This window comes from Strongylocentrotus purpuratus, unplaced genomic scaffold (assembly GCF_000002235.5).
Source record: "Strongylocentrotus purpuratus isolate Spur 01 unplaced genomic scaffold, Spur_5.0 spur5_scaffold_3, whole genome shotgun sequence".
In the NCBI taxonomy this organism is placed as follows: Eukaryota; Metazoa; Echinodermata; class Echinoidea; order Camarodonta; family Strongylocentrotidae; genus Strongylocentrotus; species Strongylocentrotus purpuratus.
Genome location: NW_022145609.1, coordinates 37,512,618 through 37,533,711, shown reverse-complemented (window position 1 = coordinate 37,533,711; position 21,094 = coordinate 37,512,618). Strand labels below are relative to the sequence as shown.

The following is a 21,094-nucleotide window of genomic DNA, read 5'->3' as shown; positions in this document are numbered from 1 at the left end:
TTCCTCAGAACCTGTTGTTACTTCAACAAGACCTGTGGTTCTTACTGGCTCTGTAGCTTCTTCAGTTTCAACACCAGGTGTCTCTGTAAATTCAGTTGTCATTTTCTCAGAATCTGTTGTTACATCAACAAGGCTCGTTGTTCTCACTGGTTCTGTAGCTTCTTCTGTGTCAACACTTGTTGCCTCTGTAAATTCAGTCGTCATATCATCAGACTCTGTTGTTACATAAACAAGGATTGTTGTTCTCACTGGTTCTGTAGCTTCTTCTGTGTCAACACTTGTTGATTTTGTAAATTCAGTTGTCAATTCCTCAGAATCTGTTGTTACTTCAACAAGATCTGTGGTCCTCACTGGTTCTGTAGCTTCTTCTGTGTTAACACCCGTTGTCTCTATAAATTCAGTTGTCGTTTTCTCAGACTCTGTTGTTACTTCAACAAGGCTTGTTCTCCTTTCTGGTTCTGTAGCTTCTTCTGTGTCAACACTTGTTGTCTCTGTAAATTCAATTGTCATTTCCTCAGAATCTGTGGTTACATCAACAAGGCTTGTTGTTCTCACTGGTTCTGTAGCTTCTTCAGTTTCAACACCAGGTGTCTCTGTAAATTCAGTTGTCGTTTTCTCAGACTCTGTTGTTACATCAACAAGGCTTGTTGTTCTTACTGGTTCAGTAGCTTCTTCTGTGTCAACACTTGTTGTCTCTGGAAATTCAGTTGTCGTTTTCTCAGACTCTGTCGTTACTTCAACAAGGCTTGTTGTTCTTTCTGGTTCTGTAGCTTCTTCTGTGTCAACACTTGTTGTCTCTGGAAATTCAGTTGTCATTTCCTCAGAATCTGTTGTTACATCAACAAGGCTTGTTGTTCTTACTGGTTCAGTAGCTTCTTCTGTGTCAACACTTGTTGTCTCTGGAAATTCAGTTGTCATTTTCTCAGAATCTGTTGTTACATCAACAAGGCTCGTTGTTCTCACTGGTTCTGTAGCTTCTTCAGTTTCAACACCAGGCGTTTCTGTAAATTCAGTTGCCATTTCCTCAGAACCTGTTGTTACTTCAACAAGACCTGTGGTTCTTACTGGCTCTGTAGCTTCTTCAGTTTCAACACCAGGTGTCTCTGTAAATTCAGTTTTCATTTTCTCAGAATCTGTTGTTACATCAACAAGGCTCGTTGTTCTCACTGGTTCTGTAGCTTCTTCTGTGTCAACACTTGTTGCCTCTGTAAATTCAGTCGTCATATCATCAGACTCTGTTGTTACATAAACAAGGATTGTTGTTCTCACTGGTTCTGTAGCTTCTTCTGTGTCAACACTTGTTGATTTTGTAAATTCAGTTGTCAATTCCTCAGAATCTGTTGTTACTTCAACAAGATCTGTGGTCCTCACTGGTTCTGTAGCTTCTTCTGTGTTAACACCCGTTGTCTCTGTAAATTCAGTTGTCGTTTTCTCAGACTCTGTTGTTACTTCAACAAGGCTTGTTGTTCTTTCTGGTTCTGTAGCTTCTTCTGTGTCAACACTTGTTGTCTCTGTAAATTCAATTGTCATTTCCTCAGAATCTGTGGTTACATCAACAAGGCTTGTTGTTCTCACTGGTTCTGTAGCTTCTTCAGTTTCAACACTTGTTGTCTCCGTAAATTCAGTCGTCATATCACCAGACTCTGTTGTTACATCAACAAGGATTGTTGTTCTCACTTGTTCTGTAGCTTCTTCTGTGTCAACACTTGTTGATTTTGTAAATTCAGTTGTCAATTCCTCAGAATCTGTTGTTACTTCAACAAGACCTGTGGTCCTTACTGGTTCTGTAGCTTCTTCTGTGTTAACACCCGTTGTCTCTGTAAATTCAGTTGTCGTTTTCTCAGACTCTGTCGTTACTTCAAGAAGGCTTGTTGTTCTTTCTGTTTCTGTAGCTTCTTCTGTGTCAACACTTGTTGTCTCTGTCAATTCAGTTGTCAATTCCTCAGAATCTGTTGTTACTTCAACAAGACCTGTGGTCCTTACTGGTTCTGTAGCTTCTTCTGTGTTAACACCCGTTGTCTCTGTAAATTCAGTTGTCGTTTTCTCAGACTCTGTCGTTACTTCAACAAGGCTTGTTGTTCTTTCTGGTTCTGTAGCTTCTTCTGTGTCAACACTTGTTGTCTCTGTAAATTCAGTTGTCATTTCCTCAGAATCTGTGGTTACATCAACAAGGCTTGTTGTTCTCACTGGTTCTGTAGCTTCTTCAGTTTCAACACCAGGTGTCTCCGTAAATTCAGTTGTCATTTCCTCAGAATCTGTTGTTACATCAACAAGGCTTGTTGTTCTTACTGGTTCTGTAGCTTCTTCAGTTTCAACACCAGGTGTTTCTGTAAATTCAGTTGCCATTTCCTCAGAACCTGTTGTTACTTCAACAAGACCTGTGGTTCTTACTGGTTCTGTAGCTTCTTCAGTTTCAACACCAGGTGTCTCTGTAAATTCAGTTGTCATTTTCTCAGAATCTGTTGTTACATCAACAAGGCTCGTTGTTCTAACTGGTTCTGTAGCTTCTTCTGTGTCAACACTTGTTGCCTCTGTAAATTCAGTCGTCATATCATCAGACTCTGTTGTTACATCAACAAGGATTGTTGTTCTCACTGGTTCTGTAGCTTCTTCTGTGTCAACACTTGTTGATTTTGTAAATTCAGTTGTCAATTCCTCAGAATCTGTTGTTACTTCAACAAGATCTGTGGTCCTTACTGGTTCTGTAGCTTCTTCTGTGTTAACACTTGTTGTCTCCGTAAATTCAGTTGTCATTTCCTCAGAATCTGTGGTTACATCAACAAGGCTTGTTGTTCTCACTGGTTCTGTAGCTTTTTCAGTTTCAACACCAGGTGTCTCTGTAAATTCAGTTGTCGTTTTCTCAGACTCTGTTGTTACATCAACAAGGCTTGTTGTTCTTACTGGTTCAGTAGCTTCTTCTCTGTCAACATTTGTTGTCTCTGGAAATTCAGTTGTCGTTTTCTCAGACTCTGTCGTTACTTCAACAAGGCTTGTTGTTCTTTCTGGTTCTGTAGCTTCTTCTGTGTCAACACTTGTTGTCTCTGGAAATTCAGTTGTCATTTCCTCAGAATCTGTTGTTACATCAACAAGGCTTGTTGTTCTTACTGGTTCAGTAGCTTCTTCTGTGTCAACACTTGTTGTCCCTGGAAATTCAGTTGTCATTTTCTCAGAATCTGTTGTTACATCAACAAGGCTCGTTGTTCTCACTGGTTCTGTAGCTTCTTCTGTGTCAACACTTGTTGTCTCTGTAAATTCAGTCGTCATATCATCAGACTCTGTTGTTACTTCAACAAGGATTGTTGTTCTCACTGGTTCTGTAGCTTCTTCTGTGTCAACACTTGTTGATTTTGTAAATTCAGTTGTCAATTCCTCAGAATCTGTTGTTACTTCAACAAGATCTGTGGTCCTTACTGGTTCTGTAGCTTCTTCTGTGTTAACACTTGTTGTCTCTGTAAATTCAGTTGTCATTTCCTCAGAATCTGTGGTTACATCAACAAGGCTTGTTGTTCTCACTGGTTCTGTAGCTTTTTCAGTTTCAACACCAGGTGTCTCTGTAAATTCAGTTGTCGTTTTCTCAGACTCTGTTGTTACATCAACAAGGCTTGTTGTTCTTACTGGTTCAGTAGCTTCTTCTCTGTCAACATTTGTTGTCTCTGGAAATTCAGTTGTCGTTTTCTCAGACTCTGTCGTTACTTCAACAAGGCTTGTTGTTCTTTCTGGTTCTGTAGCTTCTTCTGTGTCAACACTTGTTGTCTCTGGAAATTCAGTTGTCATTTCCTCAGAATCTGTTGTTACATCAACAAGGCTTGTTGTTCTTACTGGTTCAGTAGCTTCTTCTGTGTCAACACTTGTTGTCCCTGGAAATTCAGTTGTCATATCATCAGACTCTGTTGTTACATCAACAAGGATTGTTGTTCTCACTGGTTCTGTAGCTTCTTCTGTGTCAACACTTGTTGATTTTGTAAATTCAGTTGTCAATTCCTCAGAATCTGTTGTTACTTCAACAAGATCTGTGGTCCTTACTGGTTCTGTAGCTTCTTCTGTGTTAACACTTGTTGTCTCCGTAAATTCAGTTGTCATTTCCTCAGAATCTGTGGTTACATCAACAAGGCTTGTTGTTCTCACTGGTTCTGTAGCTTTTTCAGTTTCAACACCAGGTGTCTCTGTAAATTCAGTTGTCGTTTTCTCAGACTCTGTTGTTACATCAACAAGGCTTGTTGTTCTTACTGGTTCAGTAGCTTCTTCTCTGTCAACATTTGTTGTCTCTGGAAATTCAGTTGTCGTTTTCTCAGACTCTGTCGTTACTTCAACAAGGCTTGTTGTTCTTTCTGGTTCTGTAGCTTCTTCTGTGTCAACACTTGTTGTCTCTGGAAATTCAGTTGTCATTTCCTCAGAAAATGTTGTTACTTCAACAAGACCTGTGGTTTTTACTGGTTCTGTAGGTTCTTCTGTGTCAACACCAGGTGTCTCTGTAAATTCAGTTGTCGTTTTCTCAGAAAATGTTGTTACTTCAACAAGACCTGTCGTTTTTACTGCTTCTGTAGCTTCTTCTGTGTCAACACTTGTTGTCTCCGTAAATTTAGTTGATATTTTATCAGACTCTGTTGTAACTTCAACCAAGCTTGTTGTTCTTACATGTTCTGTAGCTTCTTCAGTTTCGACACCAGGTGTCTCTGTAAAATCAGTTGTCATATCATCAGACTCTGTTGTTACTTCAACAAGACTTGTGGTTGTTACTGGCACTGTAGCTTGTCCTGTGCTGGAGTTCGATTGCGAAGTTTCCTCTCCCACAAAAGATGTGGTTAGGACCGAACCAGTAACTTCTTCAGTAGTAGTAGTAAACCGGTCTTGTGATGTCCCAGTTCCAACATCGGTGGTGGTAGTAAATTCAGCAGTAATTTTTTCAGATTTTGTTGTTACTTCAACCAAAGTTGTAGTTCTCACAGGTTCTGTAGTTTCCTCTGTGGTAGATTTAAATTCCGATATTACCCCTTCCTCTGTGACAACAACACCAGGTGTCACTGGTAATTGAGTTGTCATTTGTTTTGACTCTGTTGTCACTTCTTCTACAAAACCTGTGGCACTTATTGGTTCTGTAGCTTCCTCTGTGGTAGATTTGGATTGAGGTGTGACCTCAAATGGTGTACTTGCTTCAGTAACTTCTTCTGTTGTGGACTGGTATTGTGAAGTTCCAGTTCCAATATTGGGTGTCTCAATAAATTCTGTAGCCATCTCTTCAGACTTCGTTGTTACTTCATCACCAAATCTTGTGGTTCTTACAGCTTCAGTAACTTCCTCTGTTGTAGACTGGAATTGTGAAGTTCCAGGTCCAGGTGTTCCAGTAAAATTTGATGTGATATCTGCAGAACTTGGTGTTGCCTCTTCCTCAAAAAAAGGTGTAGTCCTTATTAATTCAGTAACTTCCTCTTCCCTTGTGGTAAACTGGTACTGCGATGTTAACTCTTCATCAAAATATGTAGTTCTTATTGCATCAGTATCTTCCTCTGTTGTAGAATTGTACTGTGAAGTTGCTTTACCAGCACCAGGTGTCTCAGTTAAGTCTGTTGTCATTTTTTCAGGCTCTGTAATTTCTTCTTCAAAAGGTGTAGTTCTTACTGTCTCAGTAACTCCCTTTGTTGTAGACTGGTAATGTGATGTCATTTCTTCCTCAAAAGTTGTGGGTTTAACTGCTTCAGTAAGTTCCTCTACCTCTGTGGAAGATTGGTAGGCTGATGTGGTACCTAGAGGTGTTTCAGGAATCCCAGTTGTGCTATATACCAGTCTTGATGTTACCTTTTCCTCTTCCTCTGTCGTAGACTGGTATTGAGAAGTTACCGGTGCAATGCTAAATGTCTCAGTAGAGCCAGAAGTGATATCTGTAGGACTTGATGGAATTTCTGGTGATGTCCCTTCCGTTGTTCCACTTTCTGTTGAAAGAACAGTAAATGATGTAACTGAAGCAGTAATTTCTTCCTGAGAAGTGGCTTCCTCTAATAACGTAGTTGAGTCTTTTTCTGTTGCAGGGACAAGTGTTGCATTGCTACCTGCATTTGATGTCATATCTGTTACAACACTAGCATTATCAGGTGCAAAACTTGCTGTTACTCTGGTAGACATAGTGCCTTCTACTGATGTTGAGGCTTCTGCTTCTGATGTTGTGACTTGTGCTGCTGGTGAAGTAACAGCTTCAGAAGAGACAGTATTTTCTGTTGAGGGAGTATATGTATATGTGTCTCCTTCAGGTGTGGTCGCTTCAGCATTAGTTGACACCTCATTTTCTCTGGTTGTCCCTGAAACATCTGTGGTACTGGTAGTGTCGACTGGTGTAATACTCTCTGAACCAGCAGAAACTCCTGTTTCCAAGCGTGTAAACTCTCCCAAAGTAGTTTGTATATCTCCCGATGTAGTTTGCCTTGAAGTCTCTACAGTGCTTACAGGTTGAGAGGCAGAAGTTCCACTAGATTCTACGGTTGTCTGTCCAGAAGATGTGGTGACTTCAGAGGTAACTGTTCTTACTACACTACTTGTGTTTTCCTCTTGAGAAGTGGATCCCAGGCTCGTAAGATCTTCTCCAGTTGTAGTCATCTTTCGCTTAGAAGTTACGGTAACTTCAAGAGTTGTAACTTGGGTAACCTCCAAGGTAGAAGTGTCTTCTGCCACAGATGTGATCCCTTTAGCTGATGAAGTAGCTTCCTCAGAAGTGATCTCTACTGTGGTCATCCGAACTGTAGAGGCTTCTTCAATGATCGTACTTCCCTCTACAGGTATCGTAGTTCCACTAGAAGTAGCCTGTTCAATGACTGTACTTCCTTCTTTAGATGCAGTAGTTCCACTAGATTCTGTAGTTGCTTGTCCAGCTGATGAGGTTACTTCAGCCTCTTCAATAGTGGTTAGACCAGAGGAGCCAGATGAGGTTGCTCTTGCTTCAGTACCTGTCACACCTAATGTTGAAGTGGTATCTTCATATTCAGAGGTCACTGTTCTTACTGCACTACTTGTGTTTTCTTCTTGAGAAGTGTCTGTGGCTCCCAAGCTCGTAAGATCTTCTCCAGTTGTGGCCATCTCTCTCTTAGAAGTTAATGCAGCTTCCAGAGTTGTGACAATGGTTCCTCCTAATGTGGTAGTGCCTTCTACAACAGATGTGGTGCTTTCTACAACAGATGTGGTCCCTCCAGATGGTGAAGTACCTTCCTCAGATGTGATCTCCATTGGGGTCCCTCCAACTGTAGTGGCTTCCCCAGTCAATGTAATTCTTTCTTCAGATGCAGTAGTTGCACTAGAAGTAGCCTGCTCAATGGCTGTACTTCCTTGTTTAGATGCAGTACTTCCACTAGATTCTGTAGTTGCCTGTCCAGCTGATGAGGTGACCTCTTGAATAGTGGTTAAACCAGAGGAGCCAGACGAAGTTGCTCTTGCTTCAGTACCTGTCACACCTAATGTTGAAGTGGTATCTTCATATTCGGAGGTCACTGTTCTTACTGCACTACTTGTGCTGCCCTTTTGAGAAGTGACTGTGGCTCCCAAGCTCGTAAGATCTTCTCCAGTTGTGGCCATCTCTCTCTTGGAAGTTAATTCAGCTTCCAGAGTTGTGACAATGGTTTCTCTTAATGTGGTAGTTCCTTCTACAACAGATGTGGTCCCTGAAGATGGTGAAGTAGCTTTCTCAGAAGTGATCTCTACTGGGGTTACTACAACTGTAGTGGCTTCCCCAGTCACTGTACTTCCCTCTTCAGATGCTGTAGTTCCACTAGACCTTGTGGTTGCCTGTCCAGTTGATGAGGTGACTTCAGCCTCTTGAATAGTGGTTCGACCAGAAGACCCAGATGAGGTTGCTCTTGATTCCGTACCTGTTAATACTGTACTACTTGTGCTGCCCACTTGAGAAGTGACTTTAAATTCCATACTTGTAAGATTTTCTCCAGTTGTGGCCATCTCTCTCTTGGAAGTTAATTCAGCTTCCAGAGTTGTGACAATGGTTTCTCTGAATGTGGTAGTGCCTTCTACAACAGAAGTGGTCCCTTCAGATGGTGAAGTAGCTTTCTCAGAAGTGATCTCAACTGGGGTCACTCCAACTGTAGTGGCTTCCCCAGGCACTGTACTTCCTTCTTCAGATGCTGTACTTTCATTAGATCCTGTAGTTGCCTGTCCAGCTGATGAGGTGACTTCAGCCTCTTGAATAGTGGTTAGACCAGAAGAGCCAGATGGGGTTGCTCTTGCTTCAGTACCTGTCACACCTAATGCTGAAGTGGTATCTTCATCTTCAGAGGTAACTGTTCTTACTGCACTACTTATGGTTTCCTCTTGAGAAGTGACTGTGGCTCCCAAGCTCGTAAGATTTTCTCCAGTTGTGGCCATCTCTCTCTTGGAAGTTAATTCAGCTTCCAGAGTTGTGACAATGGTTTCTCTGAATGTGGTAGTGCCTTCTACAACAGATTTGGTCACTTCAGATGGTGAAGTAGCTTTCTCAGAAGTGATCTCAACTGGGGTCACTCCAACTGTAGTGGCTTCTCCAGATAATGTACTTCCTTCTTTAGATGCAGTAGTTCCACTAGATTCTGTAGTTGCCTGTCTAGGTGATGAGGTGACTTCAGCCTCTTGAATAGTGGTTACACCAGAGGAGCCAGACGAAGTTGCTCTTGCTTCAGTACCTGTCACACCTAATGCTGAAGTGGTATTTTCATCTTCAGAGGTAACTGTTCTTACTGCACTACTTGTGCTGCCCTTTTGAGAAGTGATTGTGGCTTCCATGCTTGTAAGACTATTATCTCCAGTTGAGGTATACTCTGAGCCAGATGATGTTGCTCTTGCTTCAGTACTGGTCACGTCGGATGCTGAAGTGGTAGCTTGATCTTCAGAGGTCACAGTTCTAACTGCAGTGACTGTGTTAACCTCTTGAGAAGTGGTAGATCCTCCTGCTGCCTCAGATGTTCTCATCAATTTTGTCGATGTACTACCTCTAGAAAGTAATGTTGTGGTTTCAGGTCCACTTATTCCTCCTGATGAAGATACCTCTAACCCTGATGTTACATTAGTAACACCAAGAGTATTAAGAGTGGTGGCCTCTTCAGAAACTGTAGCGCTGTCATCTCCCCGAGTGGTTGCCATCCCTTGTTCTGTTGTACTTTCATCAGCTTTAGTAGTTCCTCCAGCTGCCAAAGTAGTCACTTCAGCAACAGTGGTAAATGTTCCAGTCACAGCAAATGATGACATTTCTGCTTCCTCTAATGTAGTAAAGATTGGAAAAAACTGAGTGGTGATTTCTGAGAAGTCGGTAGTTAATCCTCCAGTTGCAGCTGTTGATAACATTGTCCTTATAGTTGATACTAGCTGTTGTTGCTCTGTAGTTTGAGATATGGTCGATTGATCACCAAGGGTTGTTGCTCCTTGGGGACCGTCACTGACAACAGTGGTCTGACTCTGAAAAGTTGTACCAAGATTTCCTGCCTCAGTTGTTTCCATGACGCTGGAAGTTGTAACTGAAGTTGGCAGAAAACTGGTCTGTTCTGCAGTATCTGGTGACCCTGTTCCACCACCTTTGGTTGAAAAAGAGTGCGATGTTTGTCCCAATGTGGACCCAACCTCTGATTCAGTTCTCTCTGTTTGTATTGCACTTGATCCTGACTCATCAGTTGTTCTTGCTGATGACAAATCAGTAGATGCTGTGTTTCCACTTGCTGTACTACCTGCCTCTGTAACAACTGTGCTTTGTGGATTGGGTGTTATTTCACCAGTAGAAGATGGCTCTGTGCCTACAACAGTTGGACTTGTTGCAGGATCACCTGTGGATATTGAGGTGGGCTTAGAGGCCCCTTGAGTACTAGGTCTACCCTCTGGAGAGGTCTCCGGAACACTTTCTGTTGTCACTATAGTAGTCGCTGATGAGGTAGACATAAGACGAGTAGTTGTAGAGCTGGCAGGCACATTTTGAGTAGTGGACATTGATATTGTGGTAGCTCTTGCTGAAGTCGTGGCAGGTTCTGTATTTGGTAGCGTTGTGGAAGTATCAGGCATTTGGGTGGTAGTTACTGGTAGTGTCGTTGTACTTGGGGGTTGAGTGGTAGTTGCTGGTTCTGAAGTGGTACCTGCTGATTGAGTGGTAGTTGCTGATTGGGTGGTGGTACGTTCTGGTTGAATGGTTGTTGCTTGTTGAGTGGTGGTACCTAGCGATTGAGTGGTAGCTGATGGCTGTGTGGTGGTACCTTCAGGTTGAATGGTAGTTGCTGGTTGTGTTGTGGTACCTGGAGGTTGAGTGGTAGCTGCTGGCTGTGTGGTGGTACCTTCAGGTTGAATGGTAGTTGCTGAATGTGTTGTGGTACCTGGAGGTTGAGTGGTAGCTGATGGCTGTGTGGTGGTACCTTGAGGTTGAATGGTAGTTGCTGGTTGTGTTGTGGTAAATGGAGGTTGAGTGGTAGCTGCTGGCTGTGTGGTGGTACCTTCAGGTTGAATGGTAGTTGCTGGTTGTGTTGTGGTACCTGGAGGTTGAGTGGTAGCTGCTGGCTGTGTGGTGGTACCTTGAGGTTGAATGGTAGTTGCTGGTTGTGTTGTGGTACCTGGAGGTTGAGTGGTAGCTGCTGGCTGTGTGGTGGTACCTTCAGGTTGAATGGTAGTTGCTGGTTGTGTTGTGGTACCTGGAGGTTGAGTGGTAGCTGCTGGCTGTGTGGTGGTACCTTGAGGTTGAATGGTAGTTGCTGGTTGTGTTGTGGTACCTGGAGGTTGAGTGGTAGCTGCTGGCTGTGTGGTGGTACCTTCAGGTTGAATGGTAGTTGCTGGTTGTGTTGTGGTACCTGGAGGTTGAGTGGTAGCTGCTGGCTGTGTGGTGGTACCTTGAGGTTGAATGGTAGTTGATGGTTGTGTTGTGGTACCTGGAGGTTGAGTAGTAGTTGTTGGTTGTGTGGTGGCATCTGGAGGTTTAGTGGTGGTACTTGGCGGTTGTGCAGTGGTACTTGGTGCTTGAGTTGTGGTTGATGGAGGAGTTGGTGCTGCAGTCGTAGGCCCTGGAATCAGATCAAAATAGTCAATCAATTCACAGTTCTTTGACATGTCATATTTTCAAGTACACATTAAAAGGAAGAAGTGTGGGACAATGTTAAATAATTGAAATATCAAGAATCATCCCACTCTATATATTGTCAATTTACAGCCACAAAAGCATTTCCGTTTAACAGTGGCTCCAAATAGACAATAGAAGAAGTTTTTCAGCTTGCATTTGTAAAGAAAATCAACTAGGTCTTTGGAAAATTCTGAAACTTGCCAGGTCAAAGGGGGTTGGTTCAACTACTTCAACAGAAATTCATTTTGCCAATTTTAGTGCTGCACTAATCAAGTGCCAATTATTTTATAAATTCAAACATAACAGAAACGGCCCCTTCATCACATGTATCTTCCCACTGTTTTTTACAATGAATCAAAAACTTACCAATTTGACATATGACACCACTGTAGCCAGGAGGGCAGAGGCAGAAGCCAAAGGTCTGGAAGTCCACACAAGTACCTCCATTGAGACAAGGAATAACTGCACAAACATCCCAAGCTGTAAGCAAAAATTCAAAATGTCATCTATGTGCTACAAAAGAATGTCTAAATTCTTATCATCATTATCATTATTTTTATTACTATTATTAATGTTATTATTGTTATTATCATTATTATCATTATTATCTGAAATTATAAACGGCGCTTTGCAAGTAAGTCGCTTTGCAAGTAAGTAAATAAAAAATGTGGAAACAATATATGCGTATTGTCATGGTGGTGACAATGGTTTCAGAATCTTTGAAAGGCATTTACATAGACACAGTTATACTAAGTTATAAATATTATCAAATGATGAAGGTATCAGCAAAGATGCTTTTCACATTTTCCCTCTTGAATGATACTTTTTGTTTCACTGCTTTATGATGAAAATACATTTGCATTCGATATCTTCAAGTAGCTATTACAAAGCACATGGTAGTACAGACACGATTACATCTGCCCCCACCACCAGGGAAACTTCACCCATTTGAAATTTAGTAAATGAAACAAGAAAATGTTGAAATTGCAAAATGTCTCATAACATTATTCATCACTTCAATCATGAAGATGATATTTGTTTTAATTAAAGTAGTCACCCAAAGAATCAAAAGTGCTTTGAATCAATGCAAAATTCAGATCATTGCGAAGGGGAAGCCAGCATTACTGATCAAATATAACAACTTCCCTCTTCAAAATATGTCATTTCTCAAAAATGCTAATTTTGAGATCCAGATTGTCTGCCTTCAGCGATCCTCTCTAGAGCGTCAAGATTCATGACGTCACATGCAAGACACAGCTAGCAGATTCGTTCATAATTATCGGTTGTCGTGAATTTTCTTCGGGTGACTATCGTACTTTAGCATATCTATTGCAAGAAACTTGTTTTTCTTCATTTTTTTCTTTTTAAATATTTTTTTTAATCAGATAGCAGAAAGATGGTATAGCGTGCAGTGGGCTCTAGACAGTCCTCATCATTGAGGAGATAAAGGTGTGACTTACGTGTTTCACAGTTAAGGCCCGTCCACCCTCTGTCACACTGGCAGTCATAGGAACCATTGGTATTCATACATGTCCCTCCATTTAAACACGGAGCACTAGCACACTCGTCGATGTCTACAAAGCAAGCAGGAAAGAAATATACAAGATATCTGTCACCATGAGAAGCAAAGAAGATGCACAGAAAATGCCCAGATAGTGCAGATTACAAACAGCAATGTACAAAAATGGTATGGTTATTACGAAACTGGTTCAATGTAATGCCATATTCATTCCGACAACAAATGTTGAGTTCTTGTAATAAAACAACTGTTTGAGAGAAAGTTGCTACATATACAAATAATTGGAAGTAGTATCATCTCAGAATTGACAAAAAACTTAACTCTGTTTCATTGACAATCAGCTATGCATGAAGTCTTTCGTCTATGGCTGATCTTCAATGAAACAGAGTTAAGTCTTTTGTCACTTCCGTTTGTTGCTACTGCAGGCAGCCAATGAAAATGAATTTGTTTAATCAAATTATGGAAATGCAAGCACTACTTTAAACAAACAGAATTTTGTAAATCCTAGCTCATTTTTCCTGATTAAGGTGTCATATAAAAGGGCAGAAACTGAACTTTCAAGAAATTTGATTTTCTCTTTGAAATTCAGATACCGTCCGCCAAATGATTTATGGGTTTCCTGTCTTCAAATTAATTTTACATCACATGAGTTGCATCACATGAAAGAGGAGGATCTAAGCTTTACAAACATGTGTCATTTATTAATTATCATTGTGATTAAGTTATGATAAAACATCAATAATTCTCAGTTTCGTTTTTTCTGGGACGCACTGTATAGGACTTGGATATCCATTATCATTACCTGCGTCACAGAGAGTACCAGACCATCCTGTAGTACACTCACATCTGAATCCATCAATCTCATCCACACACTGTGCTCCATTCTGACAAGGGCTGCTGGAGCACTCATTCACATCTGATAGATAACAATTAGAATTAATGTAAAAACGCATGGCAGCTAAGAAAAAAATAAATTTCATGAAAAAAAAGTTTGATTAAGACATCAAAAAGTTTGATTTTGATATATGTAAAGCTACAGTCCCATATACGTCCCGGACCGTCCCGGACCATCCCGGACCCCATCCGGGGTGATCCGGGATTCGGTCCGTGTTGACACCGTGTTGGCACCGGGTGGTCCTGGATGGTCCTGGATGGTCCTGGATGGTCCTGGATGGTCCTGGGCGGTCCGGGAGTCGACCCCGGATGTTTTTGACGGTCAAAAACTGCCGGGGTGGTCCGGGACGGTCCGGGACAATAGTTTGATCCGGGGTGATCCGTGTAGCCACCGTGCTGGGTCCGGGGTCATCCGTAGTGGCGCCGGGGCGGTCCGTGTTGATCCGTGGCAGTCCGGGAGTGAGTTATTGACCGCCCAGGACCATCCAGGACCATCCAGGACCACCCCGGTGCCAACACGGTGTCAACACGGACCGAATCCCGGATCACCCCGGATGGGGTCCGGGATGGTCCGGGACGGTCCGGGACGTATATGGGACTGTAGCTTAAAAGCATCACACTTTTTTGAACAAAACATCCCGGACCATCCCGGATCACCCCAGACCATGGTCCGGGATGGTCCGGAGTGGTCCGTGCTCGTCCGTGCTGGTCCGGCTTTATATGGGACTGGGGCTTAACAGTTGATAGAAACACTATGAACATCTATGCCCCGATAAACTGTTGCTAGGTAGGACAAACATTATGGATTGCTCTACCTAACAACACGTAATGAATGCAATTTGCTTTCTCACTACCAGTATTGAAATGGCAGTTAACAAAGATTTGTGCAATAAATTTGATTACATTATGAAATGGCCAATTTGGCAAGAGCTGCTGGTGCACTCATTCATGCCTGTAGAAGAATAATTATCATGCGTGTCATGCGTGTCAAAACATAAATCATCTAGTACTCTTTTTTTTATTAAAGAACATAATGGTTGGTTAAGCTCTGGAAATTGTTTTGAAAGGATATCTAAAAAGAGGACCTAGGACTTTAAGTCCTCTCTAAGGGACTTGGTATGAAACCTAGGACCTTCCAGTTACAAGACCCATAGTCTCCAACTGAGCGAATCCCTCAATTGTTGGAAATGAAATTTAAGGTCATGATGTCCTATAGTTATGATATTTGTATTTACTTATTTATTTTTAATCTTTTGTTTATAAACACAAATAAGTTGAATCTAGAATTATTAATAAATCCATCTATTGCAAGTTAGGTAGTAAGTTCAGGGCTATGAGGGCTATAGATTACACATTCCGTATACTGTCAAATAGAACATCTGGGTGAATGAAAGCAGAAAAAAATTAGAAAAGCAAAACATTTTACATGTAACTCTTCCTCATTCCACACGATGCAGACACCAATAATTACTTCTTTCATTTTGACAAAATCATGTGAAAACGATTTTTTAATGTCTGTTCCTATTCATCCTGTTTTACATTAGCACTAATGAGCATCCACCATTGTGTAGATTTTGGTTTGTTAGCTCATATGGCTGATCAGCTAATACCAGGGTAAGAACAATTAAGTACAGCCATTAGAAACATAAGTATCAAGTGATATTACTGCTTTATAAATGTTACTACTATTACAATATATTATTTTTGTTAAAATTGCATTTGTCATACTCAAATATGTGCAAGACTGTGCCATTCAAACCCAACGCTCACAGCAGAATGCAGTCAATTACCTGATTCACAGGTGGTCCCAGCATATCCAAGAGGGCAGATGCATTCAAAGGTTTGACCAGTCGCGTCCTCGGTGCAGGCGCCTCCATTCTGACATGGGTCACTGCTACAAGGTCTCACATCTATAGGAAGAGATTTTTACAAATGTAGAGAATCACTTTCAAATACTACTTGTGATGATGCAAAAGGGTAATGGCACTTGTATTTTGCAAGGGAATTCTTATTTTATATAACTATTATGACTCGGTTATAAAACAGTGGCCCAATGGCAAATGAAGCCTGCAAAATGATTTGATAGGCCTAATAAAAAAATTGAGTAAAAATCAAAACATGAGAAGTTGATAAACTCCATTTTTATGCCAGCAGTAGATACATAATACACTATCACTACCATATATGAATAAAAGTCTGAATTTTACTCGCACCCTTTGCTCGCTTACAAGCAGCCACTCATTATCTCTCATCAAATTCTACAATTTATGATTTGAATAACAATATTACTGGCAATAAGGAACACAGAAAGATGAAAGTTTTCAGTTAATAAAGTAGAACCCAAGAGGGGATGGGTGATTAGTCATTTTTCCGCCACACCTAAATGGGCAGTTGGTGTGTATTTGTAATACTCAATGGCCCCTAAGATCCCTTACTATTAATTATAAGTTATTATCGAAACATTTATGTACTGCCCGACAAACTTTTGAAAAGCCCCAGTATTGTGAATTCCCTAGTTCCTTTCATCTGGCACATGCTGAGATGAGATACTCACTGGAAGGAGGTGTAAAGGCCTTGCTGTATTTGTCCAATTTTTTACTCTAATAGCAAAATGCATATGCCTGAATACACACAACTTGTCCTCACCGGTCAATTATCCTAACTTTATCACCTGGGTTTGTGTATAGTATGGAAGCCATGGGATTAAATGCATTATGCCAGTCTTTTCAGGTGTACAAAATGTCAGATAACAAGACTATCAATTGGGAAGAGAGTCTAGGAGGGATTCCAAACTTTTTCTCTTTATTGTATTCATGTTGGCACTGCTAAGAACTGATAGAGACAATCAATTCTAAATGTTAACATATTTCAATATATAAACAATAACTTAAAAACAAATTACAGCTCCATGCAGGCACCATGTAATGACCACTGCTTAATTCTTTAGTGCCTAGCTTTATGTAAATCAAGGTTATGCTTTGAATGAAACTGTAGACTGTATGCAACAAAGTAATCTCTTTCTATAGTTATTCAAAAGTTATTATCTTTATTTGATCTGCATCATCAGTTAGAGAAAATCTGTTTTCTTGACTATTCAATTGCAAAGTCCTTTGAAAACCGGAATGCAAATAAATTGCTTCAAAGTTTTGACAGTCTTCAAACATCTACTGTTACAGTATTGAAACTGTCTGAAAGGTCCCACTTCTAAGATGTTCTCTTTCAAAAGTGTTGTCTTTGAAAATTTTGAACACTGTCTTCCTGATGCTACAAAGTTTAATAAATCAAGTTAAAATCAACCATTAAACAAGGCTTGCTGTGTTTCGTACAAATCAAATTAACTTGACTCAGGTGACCTTTGTTCACCCTAGTCCTGGTGCATAAAGAAATGAATTTCAACAGAACTCCAAAAACTAAATAGAGTTCGATTCTGACCGAAAAATAAACTGCATTAACGTTCTTTACTTTGTTTTGTTCAAAATACAAAGGGCTAATGATCTAAGTTAGTCGAACACAAGATCCTTGAATCTATTGATCAGAACAGTTTGCGTTCAATCATAGCTCTATGCCCTCAAGGTTTGGATGTCTCTCTATTCATTAACTGGAACATTCTCATGAATCTCTACAGGGTTCAGGAATTCCAGAATGATATAGGGATCTACAAAGAGTAGACATAAATATATTATAGGAACTATTACCAACTCAAAGTAATGACTAATGACTAGGTACCAAGTATACACTGCAAGTACAAAGAAGGTAGCGAGTTGGCTCAGTCGGTAAAGCGTCTGCCTGTCGAACCAATGATCTCGGGTTCGAATCCCACCCAGGCGGATGACTGAAGCCTGTGTTGTGTGTAAATGTGCCCCTCCCCTTGTTTAATAGACGCGGGCTATGTTAACTTGAAAACACCCCGTCCCTCGGATAGGATGTTAAATGGAGGGCCCCGTTTACAGAAGAGTCACCCCCCTTGCATGTTAAGAACCCACTGCACTTTTTGTTTAAGAGTAGGGGAAAAACCCCTGTGTAGTGGTCCACCTGCACACCCCAATTTGGCCAAGTATACAGCATCTGCAAGAATCTTCAGTATTGAAGAAGGCAGATTATCTTGAAGAAGAAGGTTCAACTACAAGTGACAATACAGGATATGAATATGAAGGAATAGTATAAAGAGGGAATGTATTAATGCAAGTCTTTAAAATTCTTTTTGCTTATTTTCTTTTTCCAGTCTGGTACAGTTTGCATATTACCGTTCCTCATACTTATCAGGTACCAAGTATACAGTGCAAGTACAAAAAGTTTGAATTCCGACACGGCACTAATATCCTTTGGCAAGATATTAACCTGCACTTGCTACTCTCCACCTATGTGTTAAATGGGTACCCGATAGGATGTGACCGTTATTGTTGGTCAAACAGTTTTTGAGCATCAAGTAATGCCTGGTTGAAATGCCCCCCAGGGAGTGGAGATTGTGCATAGTGTGTGCAGGCAAGTATTGAATCCAATGACCGGGGTAATAGTATATATCTGTAAAGCGCTTAGAGACATCGTAGATGTATTAAGCGCAATATAAAAGTGAAACATTATCAACAAATGACAGATATCACAAGAAAATTGAGTGTGTTTCATCTACCGTTTGAGAGCTAAAATATTAATTTATTCACTTACCTATTTCACATCGAGATCCACTGTAGCCTGCAGCGCACAAGCAGAAGTAGAAGTTTGGGAAATCGAAGCAGGATGCACCGTTCAAGCAAGGGTCACTGGCACACTCGTCGATATCTGCAAGAACAGGTGAATATAGCCAGAGAAACAGTATTACCAGGACACTGCTGGGATGGGTTAGTAGTAGTCTACATGATCTGTTCCTTAAGTCCCTAGACATACTAATGGCACCACCAATCACTTCCATTGGTGACCTACACCCGCTTCAAGGTATGGTAAGGGTCAGAACGTGGGTCATGTTGGGTCACTTTCGCCGTGATGACCTCTACAGTAAACAGTGTACTTGCTGCTTTACGCAATACTAGTAGCAGTACACTCCCACAATAGAGTAGTGTTATACTGTGCAAAGTCAGCGTGGATATGCAGGGCCAGGGGCGGCGTCATTGTAACCATCACTACTCAATGCGCATGAATGGGTGAGAAGAGTAAAGCTGGAAGCTGTGGGAAAACTTCCATTGTAGGAATCCCCCCTTGTGTTGACAAATCACGGTTGGATGATCGCATAGTACCCCTGACTGAAAGGGGACTTTGACAGCAGAATTATACATGAATGCTTCTTTTTTATCACTTTTTTGACAAAATTGAATTGTGTTCAGCTTTGCAGAAGTCGTGGGAATGCTTTCAAAATGTATGTCATGCCCTAACCGAGAGAGAGAGATTCTCTTTTAAGCTTGAATACCGGTACATTACTTTTTTCCAGCCTTAGACTTCAATTCATGCACAGTTTGACATCAGTGTCACTGACCTGAATTTAACTAAAGAAATCATGGATTCTTGTCAAACAATAAACATTGTTACTTTTTGTTTGTTGGATACACATATGAAGGTAAAGCATATCCTCTAAACAAAAACACTGAACTTTTTTCTTTCTTTTGTAGCTATCATAGCTTCAATCATGTACATTTGTCCCCAAAAACTGCTTCTTGATTTGATTTGATTTTAATTTGGATAACTACCGATAGAGTTGGATCAGGAACTCATGGTGTTTTCTAAATGGCAAATAAAGTTCTTGGTGGTTTTAATTTAGAGAGTCTCTATATATCTATTTACACCTCTCCCCCCTCTAGAGTCCCAAGGATTTCCACGGGTACTGCTACATGTTTATATTTCCTTTAAATTCTGTATCCCTATATTGCATCCAAAGTTCCACTATTAGAACACAGTATGTTAGGATGCACAAGCTGATAGATATATTATCCAGCTCTAACAAACAGTATTGCACTTTACCTTTTACAGTGCACAATCTACTTCATACTTCATAGCAAGAACGTGACACACAGAAAGTGCTGTACAGATCCTTCTAAGATGGTTTTTGTTGCTTTTGTTTCGCTTTGTTTTTTTTTTCTTCTCTTTTGCTTTCCATATCATTTTAATTCATGAAAGAAAAAAGGGGAAATCAAAGTTAGTCTAGGTTACTTGTTATCCAGAACAATGTACAAGACCATACCAAATTTTAAATGAGGAAGTGCATAGCATGAAAATCACCTTATTTTGCATCATCATTCATCAATTTAATTGTATGATTTTTCCTTATGTCTCTTCCCCTTTTCCAAAGAACAATGAGACTTAACCTTGTATAGTTTGGTACACTAGACATAAATGGTGATTTTCTATTCCATGCAAGTTTCCACGAGGATTAATTGCCTTAAATGGGATTCCCCTCTACATATGATAGCGTTGGAATTAACAGCGTGTCCAATGGAGCATCCAATAAATACATCTACCCACTACCCCCCCCCCCCCCCCTCCATTGATAAGTCATAGAACATGGGCAAGTGATTTCCTTTATTTGGCGACAATAAAGTCAATGAATTTTCACCTGATTTCATGAGAACTGGATGTAAGGATTGCAAAGTTTCGCTTCATCCATTCACATGCTATTGTAATCATGGACATTATACTATTGCGCAATAGTGTGCCATGCGTGTCTTGATTTTGTAAAGGATACTGGATAAACTCGGGATTGCAATTATTTCTCACTAGTTCCATGAATGAATTTTACATTTCAGTACAGGCTGAGCTGATCGGCTGGATGGGCAGGATTAAAACTTGGCACTCATGTTCAGCAAACTCGATCCAAATTTAACTTTAATACAATACAATACAATAGAGTCATTTATGTAGCGCTCTTTCAAACTAACTGTTGTTTCACAGCGCTTTACATAAAAATTATCAAAGAATACGTTGTTGATCATGGTCAAAGAGGAGAGTTTCGAGACTTTTTTGGAAGACATCTAGAAAAGGTGATAAACGAATAAAACGTTAAAACTGTCATTTAAGAAATGGAAATGGTCTTTGACTGAAATGTGTTTTTCTTGGCACATCTTGATGATCTGAGACAAAATTTGTCCTGCTAGATAAGATACACTGAACATCTTCCTTAATTCCAATGTGCCAATTACTTTAACTGATGTTCTATTAACATTAAAAAAAAAACTCATGAGAAACGTAAGTTCTATTGTGATGGCTAATGTTAAACACTCATGAATGTACACATTAAAATGAAAAAAATGAAGAAATATATTTTCTCTTTAGTTTTGACCCCTGAAGTTTTCAAACAGTGTGACTTTCTATGGAAATGAATGCATGTCTAGTCTACAGAGTAGGTCTACAGGATAACAAAAGGTTTATTAAGGGAGTGTTATCAAGTCTTGGCAACTACACTACAGTCTATAGCCCATGTCCCTTGGGCTATTGTTTCTCAAGGAAATAGGTAACTGCAGTCTTTCAACTGACCCCACAGATTCAACTAGATCTAAGTAGATTTTGTCAGGACTCAGGCCTTGTAATTTGTTTAGATTAGTCTTTTTTAATTTATCAAATTTAAATTTAAACTTTCAACCAAAGCACAGATATTGATCATTGGTATATCAGCATTGGTTCCGCTTTACCTGATCTTGGATTCATGCACA

General features: G+C 40.4%; 1 protein-coding gene across 1 annotated transcript in view; it reads right to left on the bottom strand.

Annotated features, from left to right (window-relative positions):
* The window catches only part of LOC578915 (mucin-19), an 84,843-nt gene that overhangs the window by 52,402 nt on the left and 11,347 nt on the right, over positions 1 to 21,094 (bottom strand). Inside the window, exons 3-8 of the mRNA XM_030995924.1 lie at positions 18,126 to 18,239; positions 15,254 to 15,373; positions 13,372 to 13,485; positions 12,511 to 12,624; positions 11,417 to 11,530; positions 12 to 10,994 (exon numbers count right to left, since the gene is read on the bottom strand). Coding sequence (XP_030851784.1) covers positions 12 to 10,994; positions 11,417 to 11,530; positions 12,511 to 12,624; positions 13,372 to 13,485; positions 15,254 to 15,373; positions 18,126 to 18,239 — 11,559 coding nt within the window. The remainder of the gene's footprint in view (positions 1 to 11; positions 10,995 to 11,416; positions 11,531 to 12,510; positions 12,625 to 13,371; positions 13,486 to 15,253; positions 15,374 to 18,125; positions 18,240 to 21,094) is intronic.